At 39.5% G+C, this 26,223-nt stretch overlaps 1 protein-coding gene across 1 annotated transcript; it reads right to left on the bottom strand.

The window, feature by feature from the left end:
• Nucleotides 1–5,905: 5,905 nt before the first annotated feature.
• kansl1l (KAT8 regulatory NSL complex subunit 1 like) lies at nt 5,906–26,011 on the bottom strand. The gene is made up of 16 exons (XM_022741344.1): nt 25,793–26,011; nt 23,831–24,994; nt 19,633–19,780; nt 18,897–19,049; nt 17,686–17,786; nt 16,866–17,040; nt 14,040–14,214; nt 13,495–13,626; nt 11,399–11,545; nt 10,912–11,012; nt 9,391–9,503; nt 8,980–9,049; nt 8,794–8,906; nt 8,294–8,414; nt 7,036–7,278; nt 5,906–6,734 (listed from the first exon to the last, which is right to left on the bottom strand). Exons 2-15 carry the CDS (start codon nt 24,922–24,924, stop codon nt 7,060–7,062), a joined length of 2,862 nt encoding a protein of 953 aa, XP_022597065.1. The 5' UTR covers nt 24,925–24,994; nt 25,793–26,011; the 3' UTR covers nt 5,906–6,734; nt 7,036–7,059.
• Nucleotides 26,012–26,223: the final 212 nt, after the last annotated feature.

Raw genomic sequence — 26,223 nt, 5'->3', positions numbered from 1 at the left:
AAAATTGATTGTTACATCGCTAACATTTGTCTTTAGAAATATAACTACACAATGAAAGAGTCACATGTTGCAGACTTTAGTGAGTTATTTCTGTAATGAACATCTGCTACTTTCCACCTGTGTTACACAATTTCAAAATAAACACCACTCTATGGAGATGGAGGATTGTCTCTCAAGAGTTGCCTTACTTAAGTTTTGACTTAGAGCATGGTTCGTCTGAAACTGTTCGTCTTAAATACCTTAAATTAATATGGAGTGTATAAAATACTAGTCTAAGGGTATTGAAAGATTGTCCTGTTGGAATCTCACCTTCCGGAAATTGTTATCTGAATTTTTCATTCTTTTCAAACATTTCAGAGACCAAACATTAAATTGAAAGAGAAAGCAGCTGGTAAATGAATCACTAACAAAAATAATGGTTAACTGCAGCTCTAGTTGATACTTAAGTGTAAGCATCGCATAGGAGCATCTTCTCACTATCTCATAAGCGTGTTTACCGATGGGCTAATCTTCCTAAAACCTGGAGTGCTTCTCTTCGCCAGTGAGGCAGAGAAAAGGGAGAGATTGGCAGCTAGTTGGCAGACATGGCTGTTGGGTGTGCTGGTGCTACTGCCAAAGCCACCACTGAGTGTCTCTCCTCTTTCATACAAAGAGCCTTTCCAAATTTCTCTGTCTCACACACGCACAGACACACACAGAGCATTACGTCATCTTTGAATGTGACAAGTGAGGACTGCCTGTTTGTGTGTTTGTGTGCATTTATGTGTGTGTGTGAATGGCCAGCTGACTAAGTATCTTTGTAGGAATCAGGATTAGGTTGCCTCACTGAAACACAGAGCTTATGTAAAGCTGACCTCCAGTACGTGGCACCACACGAGTGTGAGCTGCTGCAGTGCAACGGAGATGGCACCTTTGCCTGGACTGTTCACTCTGAGGGCGACCGTACTAAAGACAATGAAAATAATCAATTCAGTCAATGTTTCCTGTATGTTTTCTTTCAAGAAAAGTTTAGTTGAGTGGTCTTAAAGGAATGTCTTTTTACAGCTCAGACCTTACTTTTTCAGTTTTTTCCCCCATTCAGTTTTACCAAACTTTAGAACATTTTACACATAAACGTATTGAGACAGGAGTGAAGTGACACAGCATTACTGTACAACAGTCAGAGTCCATTAGGTCAAGCAACACATGGTCAGACAACAAATCCCTGGTTTAACCTAATTATTTGAACAATCTTATCATGAGCTGAAAACAGAGGTGAATGTTACATTACCTTAACTGTCCGCCGTCTATGTCCATGAGATCTTCAATGCAGTGGACAATTGTTACAGACAATGCAGGTGTGTTCACCTTTGCTTACTCTACACTGTCTCTGTGCAGATGCCATGTCTCTCTTCGACTTTGTTTTCCATATCTCAGCAATGCAGTTGATGACTAAAATAGTATCATAACTGAATGAAGGTCAATGCAACAATAATAACACTTAAAGCCCAGGCTCCTGCATACTTCCAGGACAAAAGTTTAACTGTACCCTGGGCTTTATTATCAGGCACAGAGCACTCCCGTTTACGCTTAAAACCCCAGGCTATGCTAGACAGACAGTTCATGTTTAATTCATTCACATAAAACTCACCATGTACATCAGTTGTCATCCACACCACTGGTGTATAAGTTCATTGGGATTTCTAGAAACACAAAGACCAAAAGGATAACTCTATAGAAGACCATCCTTTATCAGAAAACCACTCATTGCTCTGGTTCATCTAATGACTGACTGACAGTCTTTCAATCCAATCTGTCTGCTGTATCAACCACACACAACACAGGCAGTGATTCATTATCTGAGATATAGTATAGACCACCCATCACTTTCACATCTGCATTTTCAGCTGATGTCTCTTCCATTGACAAATACCTAATGAATATTCACTCACTACCAAATTAGTTCTGTAAATCTGTCAGTAATTTCTACTATGCAATGTCACAAGGAGTTTAAGGATGAGAAAACAGGTTACTTCTATCGCTGGTAGAGAACAGGCATATCATGGTAAAGACTGGCCCATTTCAGAAGTGCACCTTCCTTGTAAGCTGTTACTAAAACACCTATACAATCAATAAACTTTGCCTACCTACCTTGCCTACCTACCTTATCATTTACAACATTTAAATGTAGCATTGCCCACTAAAAATTACTAATTTTTGTACACAGAAACACATATGATCAGAGTTGCAAACACAATATCCCAATGTTAATGCACTTTAGTGGTTGCAAATAATATCCTACTGACAATGCAGTCCCATTTTTCTTAACATCCTGGCTAGAAGCATGTAATGGCCAAAGGACTGTGGAATAACAGAAACCAATAGTTGACCAGGCTAGTCCTCTAAAACAGGAGCCCACTCCCTCAGCAAGGAGGAGCTCCCAGAAGCTTTCCTGATTGTTCATGACTCAATGTATCCCAGCCTCATCCTGAATGCATCAGGCATTTAAATGTATCTGCACACACTGTAGCAAGTGGACTTGACATAAGGGAGTCAATATCCAGCCCCTGTATGGAAATGAGATTTGACTGAAGCCTACATGCTCAAGACTTCTATCATGTACAAGCTACACATTTAATATCCATCTAATATGAGGAAAAGGATCTCTGAAGTGTAACAGCCGAGACTCTTTTGGCTGCATTTGCTATGTTGGGAATATGATGGAGCAGGGATTCAATAAAGAGATCAGGTCTTAATGTAGCCAGCTTTCATACTTGATTTTAAAATCTGATTAAATCAGCCCAACAACATAAATGTAAGAGTTAAAAATAGATCATTTAAAATAAAATGTCATTGTCTTGATGGGAATAATAAACATGCACGTATTGGGCTTTAATCTGTGTGATCAATCAAAGAGGGGCTAGCCAATATGACTCAGCACCTGTTTTTGCAGCCCTCTCTTTCTTACCCATTGAGGAGATCATAAATGACGATTATATTACTACAAGGACTTCTTATCTATAATTTTCCACCGTGACCTTATGTTATAGCTTTCTACAGTGTGTTATAGGCTTACTGTAGCCATATAGCCGTGCACTGCCGCCGCAGCAAGGCAAGTTCCCGCAGTGACCGCAGTAGGTGAAGCCTTTATGTAGCACAATGCAGACATTATCCTCTCAACCCGTCAACTAAACAAGCATTTCAGTGCGTAATTGGACCAATTATAGACACGGTAATTAGATCAATCAATAGGTCTTACCTATCTCAGATCTGGTTTCTAGATCTGTTGCTCAGCTGTGATTTCATCAGACTGATTCCGCAACACTGCTCATTTAACCTTGCTGACAACACAAACGAGACAGCACACAGACTCACAAGAACCCAGACCCAGTTCTGTAGACGAACAATGCGTCCTTTCTCCATCCACACCACACAGAGAGGGGCACCTCATCATTTCAGCTTCAATGCGTGCTCAAATGTCCATTCAGTGTCGGCAGTAAAGACTCTCTCTGACCGCCAATATCACATGCTGTTTTGAGTCATTGTACTTATATATATATGGTTTTATCACAACGCTGTTATAGAAAGAAAGAAGTGTAATATTTTTTACCTGTCGGGCGCAGTGCCTTCCAGCGCAACTCCTGGTCTGTCGGACACCGAGAGGCTCCGCAGCCTACAATTACCGTAATGACTCTACTAGTCACACCACTAGAGTGTAGCTGTGCTTTCGCAAGTAATTACGGTGTTGTGGTCCACCCCTTTGCTAGAAATTACCAGAGAGGCAGAATTAACAAAAATGTGTTAATAATTTAAACTTGAAAAGAATTAAAAGCAAGGTTAACGTAAATGTTACTCACTTAATTTGTTGCTCACCTCAGCAGCAGAACCGTCCTTGTCTGTAGTCTGATCCAACTTTCCACAAAGCAAAACGATGAAAATGTGCTGCCTGGTCCTGTCCAGTTTCTTGCTAGCCATTAAAAGTAAAGGGTGATGTTTGAATACACACCACATTGCCTCGTAGTCATTTAATTTTTGACAGTAAGATTAAGCTTTAACAGATCTGTTAAGGTTAGCTAAGGGCATTAGCATACAAATGTTGGCACGAAGCTAGCTCAAAGACGTTCTTCTCTTTATACAAATAATTTAACGGCTATTTAAAATCAGGTGACAAGGAATACAACCTATTGACAATTCTTTTGTTTGTTTTTTCAGAGCAGACAGAAGATCATTTCAGAGGGATGTCAAACGCCATGTCTTAAGTTGGACAGAAAGCACAGGTGTAATTAATTGGCTAATAACATACTTCCTGCATGCCGGTGCACTGGCATGGCTTACCTTAGGCCACAAACCACACAGAACATTTTTTTAAAATCGTACTTACCTCATCGGTTGCAGTTTTATCCAAACGTTTTTATTAGCTGATGAAATTTATTTTGCCACTTGAGGAAGGTTAATAGGATGGTTTGTTAAAAGTTTGGAAAAAATATATTAATACTCCAAATTATCCAGACTTCAAGGTAAAGTTTTCATTGGAACTACTTTCTATTAAAGAAATACTCCCTGATGTACCAATTCATTTAACATAAGAGCAGTTACATTAGTGTTGTTATTTTCCATTTATACTGCTGCATTGAATTAGCATACATGCAATGTTGAGTTGTTTGAGATGTTCTTGGACGTGTTAGAGCTCCACCCAGTGTAACTGCAGTAGTTACAACCATGTACATATAATATATAACAGTACATATATGGGAACAATAATGAAGAGCGGTGTGTGTATATATGTGTGTATACATGCATTTAGAGCTCATTTGAATGAATGGCAGTTCACCAATAATCTGTCAGTAGTTTATTCTGTTAATTCCAGTTAAATCAAATGTTGCTTTAATGACTAATTTCTAATGTTGACTGAGGATGATTTCTAAAGGAGCAATATGGCCCCCATGTGGCCACCAGAGGTTATTTCTGCCTGCCAGCCATCAGCATCAGACGGTGGAAATCTGGAGCATCAGACAGAGGTGGCTGGACAGAGTTTAGGTGGACTTTCTACTGCAGAGGGGATTCTGTTGGCTCTCATTCACAGATGGGAACACCTCCATTACAGCACCTGAGGAGAGAAGCAACTGGCCATAGTGGAAGTGACCTTGACGGTTTGCAGCTTTTTGTATCAGTCATACAAAGGCAGGAAGGGGAATAATCCCTGTTCATATATGCTGGCTTGTCAGTTTTTGATACTCCACATCTTAAGTTTCTAGACCACGTCATTTCCCCCAGTAAATATACTGTTTCCCCAAGAACCTGGGAAATACATTTACTGTAATATCACTGAGGACAGGATCTTGTTTAAGTAGGAATCCTATTCACTCCTATTCAACCTGGAATTAGATAATTACAATCTGTAAATTAATTTCATGTGATTGAGTTTCTAACTCTGGGAACTGACTCTCATTCTGGTATGAAGCCAATGATACACATACAGATGAGAAGTATGACCTTGACTAGCATCTGTCCATTAGGCCTCCTGGTAGCTGTGAAGGATATTATCAGAGATTATGCATATGGGATCAAAGTATGTGCTGTTTCACTGGGACTATGACTTTAAAAAGCTATGACCCCCATAAATATATAGGTATGGAGGCTATAGCTATAGTTAATCATCAAAATCAGTTAAATTACCTTACCATTAGTTTGTCCTTATAGCTTGAATAGCTTGAATGAATGACATCTTTCTTTATTACACTTGGCTGAAGTTGCAGAGATATTTCACATGGCTGAAATAAAAACTAGCTTCTGATTGACCTGATGCTTTACTTCACATGTCCATTTTTAGACTTGTTAAGTGTCAAATTTGCATATGACTATTTCACAAAAAATAATATGCAGTTTTAGTTTATAATCTTTAATAACCTGTTTATGCATGCATGCTGTGATTCTAATATTTCCTCTTTTTCTTATTACATTTCTGCTTATACAGTAGCTGATATCCCCTGAAATCATTTTCAAACACTTGTTACACTCTCCAGCACAAAGCTACGATCAACACAAACAAGGTCTTTTACTGGGTGGGTGTAATGGATGATGAGATTCATGCAATCCTTCAGATCCCACCATTGGGAGTCACTTGTGCAAGAACAAGGAAGTGATCCCTCACCAGCTTCCCACTCTAAAAAATTAACGGTTTTTCTACCTCTGTTCTAGCAATGTGCCCTGTGCTGGTTGTCATGTGAATCAGCCTGTGGAAAAAAAAAAAAAAAAAAAAGTGCTGACAGGCCAAGTATAACATCCACTATATTTACTAATGTTTACAGTTACTAATAAGTTTTTCCTTTCTTCATAAAAAATATATATCAAAACCACATCAAAAAAACAAAAACATGAAATCAAAAAGTACATGTAAATCAGGTAAAAGTTAACATATGCATGTACTAAAGACATTCTATACAGTATTTTAAGACAACTGTGAAAATAAATAAGTGACAACTACAAACGGTATAGGCTACAAACCTGAGACTACAGAGGAATTGTGCTGGTATATATTTCTTTACATACAGTACCTCTCATACATTAAAACCTGAAAGTGTAGCAGGAGCTACAGTAGTCACTTAAAACTGCACATTACAATACTCACAAAATAAACACTTTTGCTTCAAAGTATTAAGATAATATCAAATCACTCTACTCATGGAACATATGAAGTATCCCAATAAAGGTTCCCAGGGCACAATTTCTCCTCAAGGTCCCAGATGTGAGGAGATCTGGAGAGGAAATAGTACAATTACTAATTTAATTAACGAATATAACATATCTAGGTCGTACAAGTAATTGAACAAATACCCTTCCATTCTTTCTTACTGACTTAACTTCCCAAATTATTCAGAATGAATGAATGATGCTTTTGTTAATGACTAATATGTTGATCAATGAGTGAACAAATGTGTTTTGAAAAATTAAACCAGGAATCCATTAAAAACCTAATAAATAATTTCTGCTACAAATGAGTTAGTGGATAGATGAGTAACATATTAAACAGGGAATTCACAATATTTCCCAACTTACATGAAAAAGTAAGGCACTGCTCCCTCAGCTGCCATTGGGTGTAGTGGTCCTGCTTTGTGCACCAGAGGGCAGTGTAGCACCAGAGGACTGAGGCGGGGAAAGATGGGAGTTTGAGTTCCTCGATGAGGAGGAGGCAGAACCAGACTCTAAGCACCCTGAGGGTACGTTTTCTAATCTATCACAGAGCAGGGCTTCTTCATTCTCATCCAAAGGAAACACTCGTGGCTCCCAGGGTGTCTGAGGCTGCCAGAGGACAGAGGACATATAATGCAAGTGTAGCAAATCAACAACAAATGCAGTACATAGGTAGCTTGTTTTTCACTACAGAGATTAGTATGTACCGTATGTATGACTTTCTATAGACACAGGGATGAGAATGTAACACATTTATACAATGCATTAATTATGTAATAAAATTTCATAAGGAACATACAGATTGGGCTGCCCACGTAAATTGTGATGTACTGTTCTGAATCCTGATAACCTTTGAAGGCTGTATTATAGCTGTGCATGGCTCAAATGCCTATTTAAAAAAATCAAAGATTGTGCTTTCATCAGGGTTTACATGGGTGCTGCAGTGCATGAGTGCATAAGATGTGCAAAGCAGTGAAGTACAGGGAATTTGTGGCGTGGAGAAGGTTGATTAGGACGGTTTGGTTTAGTAGCAACTTATTCCTTCTCCAATCAAAGCAAAAGGGTAAAGAGCACTGCAATCAGAGCACCCTCAACTGAAGAAAGAGTGGAGATGAGTATCTGTGTAGGCTCTCGAGAATCCATCTAGGCTTTATAGCTCACACAATAGTAATGGGAAACCTTATTGAATAGTCTGCAACACATTTTTGACACTCTATACTTTTCCTCTCTCTGCTGAAGCACAAATAACATAATTTTATCTTGGACTGGAATGTTACCAAAAATATCCTCCAGCTCTCAATGTTTAGGGGTTGAAATGAAAAATGATTATGATAGGCAATATGCTTCTCACGCTCCTCTTTATAATGACTATAAGGAAAGGAAAAGCACATTACCTCTTTCATTTTACCTGTCACCTCACACCAAAATTATCTTGAGTTGAAGTTGAAGCAATCTGTCTAAATTCTCCTTATGCAATTAAAGAACAGTCAAATTGTAATAAAAAGCCCATAATGTGATAAACAACTGATGAGTTCCCTCCTATGTCACCTGGATTATCATTCTCTAAATATTCAAAGTTTGTTTGGGGGATTTGGGGTTTCAGCTGTGTTGCTTTTGATCTTACCAGCCACTCCTCTGAGCTTGGCTGTTCATCAGTATCCAGCTGAGCACCACTCCACTCCACAGAGCTCTCTTCTCCTGATGTGCATATTCCACCCCCACTGCCTGACAGCCTGCTGCCAGATCTGAAGTGAAAAAACAAGCATACCCCATGAAACTTTGCTGAGAAATTTCTCAACATTCCACTTTCACACGGGTTATATTTACATGCACAGAGATGAACAAACCAAATCTGCAACAGCTGCACTGCACAGTCAACAGTCTTTTTCAGTTCAGTTATTCCAATTGTCAAATGTATCTCTTTGGTGACATCTTCTGATGAAAGCGTGGAATATGAAAAACACTGCCTGTCATTTCTGATGTTTGAGAGCAGATTTATTCTCCCAAAACCACCTGATGCATGTAGTTAAACTTGCACTTTTGTGCCACATGATGTAATAGCATTCAAATGAAACAGTTTTCAATGCTGTATTTGAGAGTCTGTTTGTGAATGTGGGTTTCCACCGTGTTGGACGCCTGCAGCATTTCCTCTTTCCCCAGGATGACCAGCGCGATTTCTCTCTCTGCTCCACAGCCACGTGTCTCTGAGCAAAGACTTCGTCACTGAGATCCTCAACCTGCACACCACACAAAGATATTTTCTTCACAAATTAAAATAAAGTGCTCATGTCCAAACGAACGAGACTTTACCTGCCCCTCGCCGTCTTTCTCCTTCTCTGCCTCGTTTTCTATCAGAGACTGTGCGGACACCACCCGCCACCTGTAATAAGAATGACGTTTTGAGGTGAATGACAACAATAAAAGATAGTGTGAGTAACCACTCTCTATTTTTCATTTTATTCTAGAGTAACAGCAGATTGTTTACTTATAGTGCTTACAATTCCACAGTATCATTCTATGATAAAACAAATCAAGCACTCATTTTGAATCATTATGTTGAGATTTACAGAAAACAGCTATATTGTAAAGTGCTGTAAAACCAACTGCCACCCTCACGTGCTGTTAAGTCTGACCATTAGTTTTTAAGAGACATTGTCACAGGCCATGGTACAAAAGGAAGCTTAAGAATTTTATGCAACGTCTTTAGAAGCAGTTCCGTACCTGGGTGTGAGGATGTCTTTGTACTGCAGCTTTTCCACTTTAGCTAGTGACATGGGGATGACAATGTTGTTGATGTTGTACACACTCTCACCCTGGCGTTTGCGAATAGAGCCCTAAAAGGAAACATGGCCAAGTAAAAGTAAGAGTAACGTGACAGTTTACACCAATGATTCAGAGATGTTCACACATTCAAACTCATTCTACATCACCAGGTTGCCATGATAAAGGTTTTCTGTAGTCTGACCATCTTTTTCACATTTAACACACACATTTCACATGATGCATGTGGATCTATGTTACACAGCATTTATCTTGCGAGAGTGTGTTAAATTTGAAGTGAATATATAATTTCAAACACTTTACTTCCATCCAACACTAAACCCTGTGATTCCAAATAAGACATATAACTGAGAAGTGAGCAGTATTATCAAGTTAGAAGCTTCTGCCTACCACTGTAATATGTAACAGATTTTGCATTTGGATTAAAATAACAGTAAATACAATTATACAGCCCTGATGATAACACATAAAACCATTCAACACTGCTCCCAAATGTGACCTTCCTGGCCATATGTCATTGTATAACATAACAGATATGCAAGTCACCTGGCATGTCTAATGCTGAATATATGTAATTAACCCTTATTAGCATATATGTTTTCTATTTCAAATGGGTAAAATCTTTCTTTGTAAAGCTGAGCACAACCCAGTCCCTCATTGTTCCACTGTCACTCTCTCGCTTGCTCTCTGTGTCTCAAAAAACACAGTGACAACAGACCCGTCTGTGAAGAGCCCCTCCTTTCCATGCACGCTCTGAATCAAAACATGATCATGCGCAGAAAGAACAACTGTTGTAGTCTTTTCCCCGCAGAGAAGACGGTTGGCATAGCTGCTAGTCAGTATCAACTGTTTGTGTATGTGGATAATGTCAATATTAATTATTAAATTGTGAGACTGAATGTTTTCTCCCTCAATCCAGATGAATACTGAAAAATATTTTAAAGGACTCAAAATGGCTCATCCTAAGGAGGCCCATAGACAGTCTGAACCAGAGATATTGGCAAAACAGAGGACCTAGAAACTTAAGAAAACACATGTGGGAGAATTCAGCTGTCTGACCAGTGTGTTTAGCTATCCAATTAATTTGTTTCTAATATTTCCAGGCTTCCACCAGTGCTGCTGTGGCAGCTGAAGCAGGAGGAGAGGGTCAGGAAGGGTTAGCTGTAGCTAATGAAGAGAGAGATGGAGGGGAGAAGGAGGCAGACAGCAGCCAACATACTGCTGTGGGAGAGCCAGCTAGGGCAGAAGCAACAGGTGAGATTGATGGCAAACGCAAAGAGGGCTGTAAATATTGTGTAGTTATTTATTTGTCACAAAGTACTTGGCAATAAAAAATATTTGCAGTGGAGTACCAAATTCTGTGGGAAACACTGCAGACCATCTGTGTACAAACAAATATATTTATTCCTTCAATTAGCATAGTATAGAGGTTAAAGGGCATGTTGAGTGTTTGTTTGTTACCTGAGAGGCCTGCTTGCGTGAAACCTGTGTGCAGCTCTCCTCCAGCACTTCATCTGAACTTTCCTCTACTTGACCGAGCTGGTACAGGGCATCCTCCTCATCTAGGGATACACACACACACACACACACACACACACACACACACACACACACACACACACACACACACACAGCTCTCAGTCCTGATCCCACTTCTAACTTCTAACCCCATTTCTACTCCTAACCCAGACACTGAAATAAGTAACATGTAGTAAAAGAAAATGCTCCATTTAACTCTAATATGATGCACACTAACAAAACATAATTAGTGTTCATTACAAATAATTTTCAGGTGAATGATCAATTAATCAATTGGTGTACAGTGACCCACAGTTATACACCTGTCATTTTAACTGTTTATTACTGTGTTGAAACACTTTACAAAGTGTCACAGATTGATTTACTGTATACTTGCAGTGCAGTGTGAGCATGTACTGTATATACTCACCTTCTATTAGTCTGTGGATGCATCTTCTCTTCCTTTTCCTCTGATTGGCTCTTCTGTGTTGACTCTGAGCAGAGCCTGCCATCCTGATAGGTGACAGACCCATAACTCTGTTTTTACGATGCCTTGCATGCTGCTTGTATTTGTGACCTATACAGACAGACACAGACAGACACACAGACACACAGACACACAGACACACACACACACACTGACTTAATACACCACAGGAATTTCCCCTTTCATTCCAACTGACCCTTCAGTTCTTCAAGGATTTTACCCTTTGGTTTAAGTGTACTAAGCTAAGCTCCTTAACCATTAGTCTTATTATTTTGGCAAGTGGTCTCTCAGTTTTCTGGTTACACCACCAGCTTTATTTACAGAAATCATAGTGCAGTTAATGGGCCAGCCAAGGGTAAAAATGTTTAACTTTTTCCTTTCTTTTTGTTCTATGATCTAGTTGAAAAATTCTTAAATTAACTGTGTTGAAGACACTTAGATGTTTGAAGTACATGAATTAATACCTTTTCATTTTTCAGTATTTACTCACAAAAACCCTGCTTGCCAGTACTAAGGAGAGGTAAGCAGAGGTAACGAAGAAAAGAGAGATGCAAATTAATGGACTAATGCCTTGGACTAATACAGTACATCATTCTGTTGTAGTGCATATGCACACCTGTACAAACAGCTACCATAGTTAACTATTAATTAACTTACATCATCATTCTCCATGTCATTTGCCCATATTTCTTTCTCCTGCTTGCTTTGCCTGTTCATGTAATCTAATTCTATTTTTGCTATGAACAGATATGATAACAGGTTTCTTGCTAGGTGCCAGGTTATTGTTTTAGGCAATGTTTACTTGACAGTCTTTTTCTTCTGCTCTTGACAAAGGAGAAAAAGATCATTCAAGTTGACACGAAATCAACAGAGGCGTAGGTGAGTGATGTGTTCACCCATTTCAATCTGCTTCCGTTGTGTCTCCTCCTTCATTCTCTCCTTAGTTCCACTGCATCATTTATGGTCTATTTTTCCACCTTACTTGGTATTTAACACAGGAAGAAAAAAAATCCATCCAAAAAGCTTAGTCAACATTCCCTGGATGAACAGGGAAATTCTAAATCAATCTACACTGTGGATATCCACATAAGCAAAGACCACTTAAAGCTCTGAAACCATAGCTGCCATAGGTGTGTAACTGCAGAGGGAAATGATTATTAGTGTCAGACAAATATATGCAAAGACACATATTGACGTTGTTGAAATGCCAAATGATTTCATTTCCATCTACTGCTCAGTTGGAAGCCTCATACAGACCCAGTGGGATATCTGACATGCTAGCAACCAATTACGTTGGTCCACAGGGAGATAACAAGCAGAAACAGCAGTAGGCTTTGAAGCAGCCATTTTTTCCACAGTGATATTAGGTCTATTCACTGTATGCAACCAAAAAGGATAATTGTCTAAAAAGGTATATTATCAGTTTATTATAATGATATGATAATTGTAAATGTATAATACAATATAATATAATTTCAAATTATACTGTATATTAACAATAACTTTGAATGCTAAAATAAGTACAAACCATTCACATTATTCTGTGCTATGTCTTAACAAAATTGGAACAGTAGCTACAGTAATACATAATATAAAAGGCACCACTGGAAGGTTTTAACTGTGAAGATTTTAACTGAAGTGATGACGTTGCATTTACATTAAATTACCACAGACTTCAGACAGAGGGCTCTATCAAAGCAAAGCTAAGTGGATCAAAAGTCAGTGAGGCTGCTATCTGTTAGGTGAAAAATGACAAGAAAAAGTCTTTTTAACAGCACCTCGGTCTCCCTGATAAATTGCTCATCAGTTGACTATGACGTCAACACAGCAGGTTACAGTCATGCTTCTGACCCTGCTCACAAGCAGCATCTTCACATATTGGATCAATAAGGTGCTACCTGGCTAATGTGCTCTACTTTGTCAGTAAAAATATAGAACACTACTGATCAGCTTGATAAGCTTTACAAAGTAGACCAGAAGAAGAGAGCACATAGAAAAAAAGGCTATGTAATCACTGCTGGTGAAGGGCGGGATCTTACTGTTATGCAGTGGCGTGGAACTGCGTCTGTTGTACTGTGCTGGAGTGGGCGTTTGGGCGTTGATAACTAAAGGCCTTTGGGACCATTCTTCCCTGGCTAGGGCTCTCTGTAAGTGGTGGGACAGAGGAGTGTCTGGGTGGAAAGGACACAATGTTAAGTTGAAATGATACACCCAACCTTAGGAAAGAAATATTGTCACAGTCAGTTACTTAGCAAATTTCTAAATGCAAGCACACAATCAGGGGCAAACACACATGATGCAAGTAAAAGCACCCACATTCATTGTTTTCTACAGTTTGTATGTAAGCCCACACACTGGCATCATCTGAATACATGTCAATACATCAAGCTACACAACAGTTCTCTCCCAGAGACTTTGTTTTTGAACAAGTGTTTCAGCACTCCAGGAAAGCAGCAACTGTATTTGAAATGGCAAACATAATATGGCCAATGTGTGGTCTACCATGTCAGACAGGAAGCCAAGAAATGAACACAAAAGAACACAAAAAAGGATTTTCATTATGCTACATTAATGCTTCTCCTACCAAATGAAAGAGACAACACAGGGTGAGGTCTGGAGCTCTGCTTCTTGAAGGACTGGGCTAAGCTGGAGCTGCAGTCAGGATCAGAACACAGGACTACAGGATCACAAGAGGAGCAACATGAACAGGAAGATGATGACAGAGAAGAGGAGAGGGTGGACGTGGACCTCCCCAAGTCCTGAAACAATGGAGAACAAGAGAAAATTATTTACCACACAATACTTAACAGTAAATAAAGCAAAGTCAGGACACAAGTCTGACTACAGTATTAACTTTGTTTTGTTAGGGTATGAGTCATACAGTTTTAAGGAAGCTGCACTCTGAGCACTGATTAAAGCAATTAAGTTGTTAAAGGCTTTCTTTGTCATCTGGCAACAATATGATGGCTTGTTGCTGCTTCTTATAGGAGCTGTAATTGCTCTGGGTTTTATGCCATCCAGAGGAGTAGTGCTCAGTTAGATGATGACTCTCAGGCATTGGACAGCAAATGGTACATTGGCATTTAAAAATGTTGGATTTGTACATGAGGAGTGAAAAATGTATAGGATTTTATATCAGCCAAGGAGGAAATAGTTTAAAGATTACAAAATAAGGATCATACCTTATGTTTCTATCACTGGCACAATGGATTAGTGTTCTGTACCACACAGACAGACATAAGGTTGCCAAGTGATAGCGCTAACATGTTCACATAAAAATGTACAATCTGAAAGCTGCATTAATGATTTTTGTGGCCACCTGGAGGTCATATTATTACATGTCTTTATGGAGAACTTCTTAGCAATCACTTAATTATTTACACATCCAACAAGCACAGAGCAACATAACCATTCAGTTGAAGTTGTTCTCCTGGCTACTTACATTCAGCTTTTTTTGGTCTCTTTAACTGCCAAATGCTCTATTATGTTCACCAGATAGTTGATAACTTTGTGGGTCTGCTATTTGGTGCCTGACAGGTAGCGTACAGTCAATTTATTTGTTTTTTCACTGTAAACAGCTGCCTGCTGCAGCTAGACAGTTTGATGGCCAGAAAACCAAAACAATGAGCTGAAAGACAGTAAAATGTTCCGTAAAACTTTCCAGAGTTAGTTTTTAACTGTGGCTTTGTCATGAAGAGCAACCGTTTTTACGTTATACACAGATGATCCACTGTTAATTTAAAATATTTATCGGTGCCGCTTTAAATAAAGATATGCCAAAAATAAACTGAAACATATTGTATTTTTACTGGCAATGAGAATATAGCACTGTGCAATGTCCTCTAGCTAAATAAAGGCTAGAGCTTTAAAATAATCCCATGCATTTGATTTGTTGATTTGAAGCAAATCCAAGAGATAATATTGTTTAATTAAAAGCAGGTGTGGGGCTTTAAACATTAATTCCTATTTAATTTGGGGAACTGCTAAGTGATACGGCATTCCACAACGGAGGCGTGACAAAGAGCAACTGCTCTGAAGACTCATTTGACATGAACATGTGAGTAATTTTAATGAAATAAATTCATGAATACGTTTCACAGCTTTTACATAGTGTCACGCTTTCATCAGCTTTTTAACCTTTATTATGGAACCCAAACTGGATCTACACTGTAAAGGGTACGTTGAAAAGATGCACATTTGGCTGGAAATACAGTAATAAGGCAAAGGGATCGTAGAATCTTCATTACTGTCACATGAGCACTCATCCTCAGAATAGAGAGGGGTAGAAAATGCAAATGTAACTGCTGCATTTATCTACGCTCACTAACACTGCAGGGATATGAATGAATGAATAAACACCAATGTATGTTGATTTGCATCAGAAGCACAGAGTAGGATTAAGATAAGAATAATAATTATACAGAGAGAGGACGTAACGTTTAGAAGATAGGCTTCTGAAGGGTTCACAGAGGCACAGATTTTGAAATTAAACCATAAAACCATCTCAAAATTTTATAGAGGCCTACAACAAGCAAATGTAACCCATTGTATGTGAAACAAAAATGGGAGAGGGAGTGAAATGGGTACAGGAGAATTTCTGTGAAGTACAATGATAAACATCATGTTCAGCTTTATGGAGTGAGTTTTGCTGGAAAAAACTAATAACGTTCTTCATTACTCCTGTTCAAAAGACTCATTATAAGATACACTGGAGACAATGTGTGTCCTCTGAGGCAAACCATTATCATATATTCTGGTCTTGTTCAATATAAAGCCCAATCTGGCAGGAAGTTCATAAAGTTTTCATTCTATTTAAGTTGACAGTCTATTTAAATTTAAGACCAGCTATTCGGGTGCCCTGCCTTCAAATGTGACGTACACTTGATGATTGGATTGACATTAACTATGTATCTATATAAAAAAAAAATGGAAAGAAAATTTTTTTCTATCAGACTGCAAAAGGTTGGATCTTACATTACACCTGTGCACCATTTGTTTGATGCAAAGTTCTCTTTTTCTTTTTACTCTTTTCTTTTATCAAATTTAGAATATGAAGGTACACACCACATTCTCGTTCTGTTTACGTGATTATGTTTCTATCATGGATTTTGTTTTTTATATCTGTTTTCTCTTCATAGATCTTATTTGTTTTTGATATAACTTAATGCATGGACAGTCATGGTTTTTTAAGCCTTAATACAATGATTACATTGTTTGTAAGTGCCTTGGCATATACCAATAAAGAATTTTAGAAAGAACAGTCAATAAGTAATAACACTAAGTGGAGATAGTGCATCCTCAGGGACAGACCTCTGGCCCTTTGTTACTGAGAATGTGCATGTGTGCTTTGTTTGTACTGTATATCGTCAGATGGACAGACTGGGGATAGAGGAGAATGCATGTGGCCTACCCGTGGACTGCTTGGGTTGTAGGTGTTAAAAGTGAACAGTTTGGGCTTGTGATAGGTGACTAAAGGTCGGGTTCGGGCACAAACGCATGACATATCAGCCTTGAAGAGCCTTGAAGTCGCCAGTCTCCTTCTTTTAGAGTTCCCAGGCACAAAAACACCATCTCCTTTCTGACCGCTGCAGGGACGAGATCAGAGGAGGTCATGTAAATGTGAGGGTTATGATTCATGCTAAGATCACAGGCACTAAGAAGGCAACATTTTGAAGGTGTTGAGTCTCTTAGATCCTGTTCACAAAAAACAACCAGAAACAAATAATACCTACTTATAACCCCTTTTTACTGAACATGCATAAACAGGCAGAATGTCTTTTATGTATTACGTGGCTTTTATCTTCACAGGCAGCCTGACAGAGAGTTAAAAAGGCAGCAGGAAGGAAAGACATGAATGACCCAACTGTTTCACTGGGTTATATTATAAACAGGGAGAATGGTCTCAGCTTGATAGTTTACCCTGTAGCCAGGGCCAAAAAGAGAAAATGGACAAACCTCTTTCTATTTTGAATTAGATGTATTTTTGTTTTTTAGTGCAAAAACAGCTATTACTAGTGTGACCTATAATATACATACATTCATATACATATACCTTTTAAAAAGCATGTCTGACTGAATGTTTTACTGGTTTTAAGACTCCTATGTCAAATTATTTCAAATAGCCATAGAAATTAAACATTTCTGAACTACATGAAGTGTTTGTGATCAAGTCACTCATAATTGTAATATAGGTGTTCGGCACTCTCTTAGGCACTGTGTGTGTTCTCTACCTTGTGAAGTTTCTCTTGACTTTACAGGTCTGTGCTTGTTTTGAGAGCGGTGAAAAGAGAGGAGGCATCAGACTGTTGACGATCTGGCTAAGCTGAGCACTCTGTAATGAAGACATCACCCAAATAATGCATTTCATATGTGATAGATTGAAACTTGAGTGTGAAATACAATCTCACTTCCTAAAGAGAAACAGCAGTGACTATGTAAGCACTCCATCCAAGCAAAGATGGAGACACCAACAAACATTATTTAGACTTTCTTTGCTCCTTGAAATTGTTTGCTACACAATAAAAGATAATAGACTGATGAGACTAATAAGTATGAGTGTGATGTGATGAAATTTTATTCAGGAACCTTCTGCTATTCATGTTCCCAAGGTGCAAATTTGCCTGGTTCAGCACTTAAAGATTATTCTGGTTGTTTTCAACCTGTGCTTTATTTTTCTGTTTTGTTGTATGGTGACTGATTGATAATTATTTATAATAAAAAAAACATTCAGTTGTTTTACTGCAGAGCTTGATGTGGCTCACATCCACTGTCCAATACACACACAGTGCTAATATTAAATGGTGCCTATCTACATCCAGTGTCCAACAACATATCAACAGAGTAAAAAGCTACTCATAATCACACAAATATATGCACTTTCAAAAGTACAACAAAAGGTGGTTCAGCATCCAGAGAACATTTTTGTACTTCCCTGGCCCCAAACAAACTCACTTCTGTCAAGGTAAATGAAGATGCACAACTGAAGTTGTGTTAATGCAAATGAGCTGGTGCAGCGCAATGTTGTTACTTGCACTTGAGTATCAGCATTCTGAAACCACCTCTTAATGCAAAACAAAAAATATGCCATTTTACTTGGAGATGTTTTCACACGTTTCTCTGACAACACGTGCATTTAAGCACAACTTTTAATGCCATTAAGACAGTTCATACAGCTGGAAAGATGAATAAGGTCTTTCTCTTTGAACTGATTAAATACCAGTTGGAATTCATGCATTCAATTTTACAGTCTGGAATTTAGCACAATAATACAGAAGTCAAACAGCTTGCATACCTGAAATAATTTGTTTAATCTTTCCTACAAAAACGAAAAAAGTAATCCCCTGATGTAGAATATACAATTATAGATTATTAATCCTCTCAATTTCAGACTCTTCACACACCTGTTATTATGGATGTGTGTACGCTAGGTCCTCCCTCCTACCTGTCTCTCTATGTTGTGCAAAAGGTGTGTGGGGCTGCATGGTTCAGTGTCAGCATCCGAGGCTGTGCAAGCCAACCCTGCCATTTCCCTCAGCAAGGTCTGCTGAATCTCTCTGTCTGTCATTGGCTGGGACTCTGCAAGCACCACACCACCCTGAACACACACACAAAAACACAGATTACTTGAGTCAAAGCTTTAAAACGCAACCACTTTGGGAAGAGGTCTGCTTTAATTAAAAAAAATTTTTTTTTTGATCTTGCAATGAATTTGCACATTTCAAGGATTATTATTTAAAAGGATTATCATTTAAAAGTAGAGAGCTGTGCATTGTATTTGAATGATTTTTACAACTTAGCATTCTTATTGAAAATGACCACTATGATTGAAAAATCAACGTCTCATCCATTTTCATAGTAGCCTACTAGCAGTACATGAAAGATGCGAGTTAGTTCTTGAATCTCTCTGCCCCCTAGTGGTGAGTAAGTGCTGAATACAGCTTTAAAATGTGACTGAGTTAACCTTTTTATAAGATTCTTAGGCTGAAGTGCTATTCATTTGTTACAGTAAGGTAGCAAAAGTTCGCTGACCAGGTACAATTAGCTATTAGTACATTACACAAAATTAATCTAATATATCAAGACTGAACAAAAAAACTATGTAAGGGCCCTTTATGTCTGCCAGTTGGTACATTATGTCAACTGCTCTTCACTGAGGTGGATACAGAGTGTTGTTTTACTTTGGAAGAACGGATGTGCTTGTGGAGCTCCACCAGTTGTTGTATCCTCCCCTCCAGCTCAGCCAAACGCAGCTGCAACCAGCTCCATCTGCTGCCCAGCTCCGCTCTCTCTTCCAGCCATCGTCTCTCACAGCTGATGCTGCTTTTGCTGCCAGCAGGAATAAGGTGGTGGATGAGAGAGGAGGACAGTTACCCATGTAATAGAAGGATAATATATTTTGTTCATTTTTGTCAAAGGCTTTAGACCCCAATCCAACATCATAAGAAGAGAATTCCAAGTACTTGGAATTTGGTCAGGAATGCAGCAAGATTTCAGGATAGCGAAAGCAGTTATAAAATGCAATATGGCCACTGAGATTTATACACAGGAAGTGTGGAATACATGTGTCACCAGAGAGAACAGTAACACAAAAAAGGGAGGAGGACTGAAATTGAGTAATGACTGACCAAAACATTTTTCAGTTTACACATTTGTATTGCAGCACTGTCAACATATGACCTATTTTACACAGCCATGTTGCAAAGTAGCGTGTAAATTGTTTAGCATGGGGGGGTTAAGCACAAAAGCTTATCTAGGCCACAGAATAGCACACAGTTGAGTTGCGTGGTGTGTGTCTATAGTATGTTTCCATGGCACTAGCCTGTTCAGTTAGCATTTATCTTCAGTGTGTGTGTGGTTGGCTGACTTCAGCAGGGCAATAGTTGCTATGGCAGTGCTCTTGGACCTTGGCTAGGACAGGGAGGGACTCCCCCACTACAAACACTCTGATGCAGGACAGAGAAAGGTTAGGCCAGCAGCTACACACAGATATTACAATAACATTTGGTATTAGGTAGCTTATTTAATGTTAACCTGTTACATTATATACCCAAAATGTTGTTTTCTTACCTGATCACAAATACTCTTGTCTTGTTTGTGGGTCACATGAGGGAGAATATTGCTGATGAAAAGCGAGCCATATCATTGGTAAATGTCTGCCTCTAAATTGAGTTTCACTCAACCCTAAGCTGATATCTGTTTGCCAAGGAGTAGGCTCTGTCTTTCCTCCGTACACAATGACCAGACCTGGCTGCCCTGCAGCTCTTTCCAACTGTATAATGAGAAAATTCCAGGAATATTTGCCAAGCATTAAGCAAGTCAGGGGGAGAGGAGAGGAGAGGACAGAAGAGGATAGGCTGCTTTATACCTGTTAGTGTGCAAGTTCACAAACTATTTATCATGAAAATATTGACATCAGTTTATAAAATGTAGAGGGTAGCAACCCACTGGCTACCCTCCACAGTGAGAAAGTATGAGTTTTCTGAGCCAAATCCTGGTTGAATCAAAGGCCAGTCCCAGCAAGTAGTGCTGGGCTTACGAATTCCCCTCTTTGAACAGTGTTTCTTGGCTCTTGTAGAGGAATTAGGGTTTTTGGGTGTGTCCAGCAGTTAAACTTTCCAACATTTAGCCTTTCAAAAGACTCCCATACAGTATATTTAAACATGCTGAAAACTGAAAATGAGCAACAGCTGTAGGTGTGAAGGACTGCTGTCAGGGCAGAAAGTGAGCAATGTGGACACTGGGTTTCAAACTGAAGTCAAATCATGTCTTTGCTTTACAAGTTCATACTGAGAATGTTAAAGGTCAACTATTTCCACATTTTCTAAAGGAGGGCAACAACCTCTCCCGTCTCCTGCACAGGGATGTCCTGATCAAGGAGGAACCTGCCATAAAAACTCTCCAGGGGAGGTTTACTGATGAAGCACAGTGCATTGTTCCACAAAGGAGGAGAACGGACTCGGACAAAAGGCAAACTGACACTTCCAAAATGAAGCTGGCCGAATAAAAAAACACTCTTAAAACACCCTTTTTCATATCAGTTCTCAGACTAAATGAACATGCTCCAATTTTGCTTGTGTATTGCACTGATTCAGGAAAAAAGAGAAGCCTTGAAGAACTATATTTTACTGAACAAATAAAACTACACCTAGTTTGAGACCTAAAGGAAAGGTGAAAATGGACTGAAGCCAAGACCACTGTGATAATGGGTTGAACAGTGACGACAAATTGTTGACAAGGAAGTGTATAAACTCGGTAATGCATCGACACTAAAAAGAATTAAACAGACCATCTGCTCAGATAGAAGGATTGCAAAAATGTCTCTCAAGAGAATCTCCTCTCCTTTCCAAATAAAGTTGTTATCCCCGCTGTCTCCTTTTGGTTGTACTTTAGAAAGACTATTTTCAGTCCGACTGGACATGGGCTCATTCAACAGTGACATGCACTGGCAAATAACCAAACCGTTCTCATCGACGTTCTCCTTTTTAAAGCCTCAGAGAACATCAGAGATCTTTTACTTTCTTTAATTAATAGTCATAATTTATAGACAATAATTTCTCAACAGCTGCTAAACATGATGAAATGTGGTAGCATTCTGGTTTAAAGTATTTAAATGTCAACACCTGATTTGAATTGGCATTTTGTGCCAAGCATGGTGTATGCTGCAAAAAAAAAAAACACGTTGTTGGATTTGCTATAAGCAGAAATTATTTTTGTTGTTGTAATTGCAAGTCATGGTTTCACATGACTCGATTTTGCCCATCTGCTCTCCTGCCCTTGTATATAATACTGCTGTGTTTCCATTTAACATATCTAATTTTGTACATCTGCCGCAATATTAACCAGACCAAGAGTGAACCTAAACCAACACAATATCTGTAAAAGTATGGTTATATTAAGGTCCTTGTGTGGAATATGCGCCATTCTTTCTGCAGGTTGACACCGTCTGGTATGGTAATGTCACAGCACACAAGCATGTCACTTTAAATATGAAGCTTTTTTTCCTCGTCTGGGGCAATACAACTCCATTTGAGCAAGGACACAAGTACAGCACCACCGCCCAACCAAACCACACACATACAGACGCATACTTCAAAAGTATTTTTCACTAGAAAGAGCAGGAGCTGAGGCACAATAGCACAGAACGGTTGGCATGTTACAGGCTTGCTGGCATGTCTGTGTTTATTTCCTACCCTGTGGGTAAAGAGAGTTGGCTAGTCTGTTGAATCTGTTATGACTGCAGCATGGAGAGAGAAAAGTATGTGTGCGTGCGCATGGCTAAAAAGTGTCATAACACTCTCCACAGCTGGGAGGACAAAACTTGTACTTTAGACAACCACACTGTAAACTTCCCAAAGGGCCAAGAAAAATATGCGTCTAACTCTGCAGAGGCTCAGTGGACCATTCACTGCAACAGCTGACTTTCCAAAACTCATAATGCCATCCTGAAATAAGTGTTATTGTGTCATCCTTGACATTTGTGTATGACTAATGACACATGTTTGTGATTGATTACAACAATTATAACGTCAAACAGATGTATCTGATTAATCTTACAAAATAATTTTTTGACTGTTTTTGATCTAGTTTGCGATGCCTTCATTGTCCCGGACTGAAAGGCTACCTAGTGTGAGAGTCTTTGTCTGTTTACTCCTCACTTGTCTGAGTTAAAACAAGGCCAACAGCTCAAGTGTGAAACACAGCTGGGTCTGGAAATCCAATCCTGGAACAGCATAACAAATCTTTTGGAAGTGAACGGTACAGATGCCTTTGAGCTGGTGTTAGTATTTTCACAATGGCAATAGCAAGTAACTTCATATTTGACACTGTGTGGAATGAAATGATTCACCTTAACTTGATACGCAAAATCTGTGGTTCAGGGGATTTCTAAAGTCTCTCCTTTGTAGCTTGTTTATCTAGCTGTAATAACCAGCTTTGATAGCCACATGCACACTATGGCTCTTTAAAATACACACTGGTAAATGTAAGAAACACACTTCAATTCCAAAGCAACCCACAACTCAACAAACAAAAGTAACCATGTGTGGAATTCTGGCTGCACAAACAATATGTCCCTTCATATCTTATTTGAACTTCATACTGTAGAAAGAATGCCTATTATAAATTATTTTAAAAAAGTTGTTTCTTTTTCTATTAGTCCCAGTCATAAAACAAAGAATATGGAAATATCAGTCGCATAGTCAGTTGGCACTATCCAGCACCTTTTATATTGCCAAGAGAATATAAAAGAAATAAACATTCATGACTCTAAAAAGTCACCTTCAGGGATTTAGAATTGTAGTCTTATTGATCAGTGTGCAAATTTGTACAGAGGAAATTAAGATAAATATAAACTACTTCTACTCGCTGGATACTCACACAGGTGAAGTCTTGGTTCTATGGTGACTCTTATCCTCCTCTAACTCATCGTCTGAGCTGCTGCTGGCTGTGGCCTCAGAGTCCAAGGCCTCCTGCAGACCTCTCAGCACCTCCTGGCTGGAGCGACTAAACTCTCTGAGCTCTGTGAATGAAGATGAGGCTGTGGACGACTCTAGCCAGGAAAAATAGGGTTTACTAGCCGCTTGTGGAGGTAGTATACCAGGATGTATGGATTCCAGGCTGTCATGAGACACATCTCCAAGATGACAGTGCCTTTTCAGCCCCTCCAGCTGCTGGTTGCAGTGTAGCACAGCATGCTCTCCAAGCAGGGCTTGCAGTCTCCTCTGCAGTCTCCAAACTCTGCTGTGTAGCCCTGCCTGCCTGGAGAGCTGCTCCTTCACAGCCTCCTCCAGCACAGTGCTAGATGCCCGCTGGTCAAAGTTCACCCTGACACTGCAAGACTGCATTGAAGCTGGAAGAGGACATCCGACTCCAGCTGCTTTCCCCTGTATCAGTGTAGGTGGGGGTGCAAAGAAGGGAGTGTGGCCTTGGAACTTTATTTTCCCAAGGGAATCTGAAGGAGAAACACCCGTAAGGGTAAAAGGGGAGCGATGCACATCACCGCCATCTGGCCCACATTCAGGAGCAGCACCACAGCCATGCAGCAGACAAGCCTCTTGGCTATTGTGCTCAGAGACAGGGCCTAAAAACATGTCTGGTACACCTGGTAAGACAGAGACCACCTGATGAGAATCTTTCAGGCTTTTATTGACTGACAGGAAGCTGAGGAGGGAAGCAGGGCTGGGTAGGAGCACTGCCTCACACTGGCTGACAGACGCCTGCAGACATGGGAAAAGCAAAGGGTTTGCAGGGACATCCAGGGGGCTCACAGGCAGGCAGGAGTCCAGAGAGGGAAACAAAGAAAGGTTCAACCACATCTTCTGGGAGTCACCATCCTCTGTTGGTCTCATGTGAGACTCCAGCTCTGTACTGCGCACGGCTCTCCCATTTGAGTCCACTCTGACAGAGGAAGGAGGTGAGGACAGGTGGATGCCATGGCCATCTTTCAGGACTTTGGTCAGGGCTGGGGCCATACCCCTTTCTGAACCACTGACACCCTAGTTAGCCAAGGCAGCAGAATTCACAAACTGCACCTTAAATGATCTGACAGTAAGGAAAACACATGTTGGTAAATTCCCCTAGTGATGCAAAACAAGCCCTCAAATACAACTGTAATTCTACATGAAGAAAATATACTCTTAGTCTAGGAATACTGAGACCATAAAACTAAAGTATGGTGTTTTTTTAATGACTGAAGACCAACGTTTACTTAAGACTGAGGAAAACAGATACAGCAGGTGTAGCCAAAAACACTGTAACACCAACTACTTTACACTGACTCAATTAGGGTTTAACGGTGGGTATATTTCGAAGCGTTGTTGTGAGAACTAGTTAGTTATCTAGCAAGTTGACTAATTATCCATGCCATGTCATATATTGATTATGACATTTATATTTGCGAACAAAACCTCCTCGCCGTTTTCCCGCTACACGGTTTGTTTGTTCGAGTTAGCCCTGGTTCCCTCGGTTTTCTACTGTAGTAAACTGTAACGTTTACCAAACTAACGGTTTAGCTAATTAACTAACCAATAGCGCTGCTATTTTCACACAAATTCTCTTAATAAATTAAACAGCTTTGAACGAAAGTGATTGGAAACGATAAAGCACCAGAACAACACCAAAAGTTATGTTCACAGGCAAGAACCAGGAGGTAACAACATATTTTATGCGCGTTTTGGTGCTCGTTCATCACAGGTTAAGCGTGCGTTAGGTCGGATTTAACAAGGACATGGCATTCACACATCAAACTGTCAATGCAGGAGCTAGCAAAACTGCGTCTAATAACGGACGTTGACGTTAACACTCCATAGTCTGTCTGAAGTGGATATATGTTATACTCACCTGACCAGGAGGTAAACCGTTGATTTAACATCGCTTATTCCAGCAAGATTTACGCCTGAATATGAAATGTTCTTCTCATTTCATTTGCTGATCCTTAATAAATCATAACATCAAATCTGTCTTGTGTGGCTATCCACCTCGCCATCCGACGGGGAGACTTATTTTGCTCAGAATATCGACAGCTTCCCTTCTCCACAAGCCAACACTGTGCCTCCTCCTGCTCCGTCGCTCACCAACTGAGGGAGAGGGGATCAAACACAACCTAACGAGGAGGGGCTGGACCAGACTCACGATGCCTTCCAGACCTCGGCAGAAGCTCAGACTTGAGAGTACTCAGAGTGAAAAATGCCGTTTACTCAATTAAAATGTATTCATTACATTAAGAAAAGTAAGGTTTGTTTGTACCAGAAATGTTGTACTATTCCTAACTG

This window comes from Seriola dumerili, unplaced genomic scaffold (genome assembly GCF_002260705.1).
Source record: "Seriola dumerili isolate Sdu_G_001 unplaced genomic scaffold, Sdu_1.0 BDQW01000052.1, whole genome shotgun sequence".
NCBI lineage: Eukaryota > Metazoa > Chordata > Actinopteri > Carangiformes > Carangidae > Seriola > Seriola dumerili.
Note: the sequence above shows the minus strand (reverse complement) of the source record. Positions and strands in the feature narration are given on the sequence as shown.

What these genes read in the sequence shown, in the direction of transcription:
- kansl1l (XM_022741344.1), bottom strand. Translation starts at nt 24,924, where the DNA reads ATGGCCCCAGCCCTGACCAAAGTCCTGAAAGATGGCCATGGCATCCAC. An exon ending in GTCAAGAGAAACTTCACAAG is followed by an intron (nt 17,041 to 17,685) that starts GTAGAGAACACA and finishes TCGTCCCTGCAG; the next exon opens with CGGTCAGAAAGGAGATGGTG. An exon ending in CAAGCTCAGAGGAGTGGCTG is followed by an intron (nt 7,279 to 8,293) that starts GTAAGATCAAAA and finishes GTCCTCTGGCAG; the next exon opens with CCTCAGACACCCTGGGAGCC.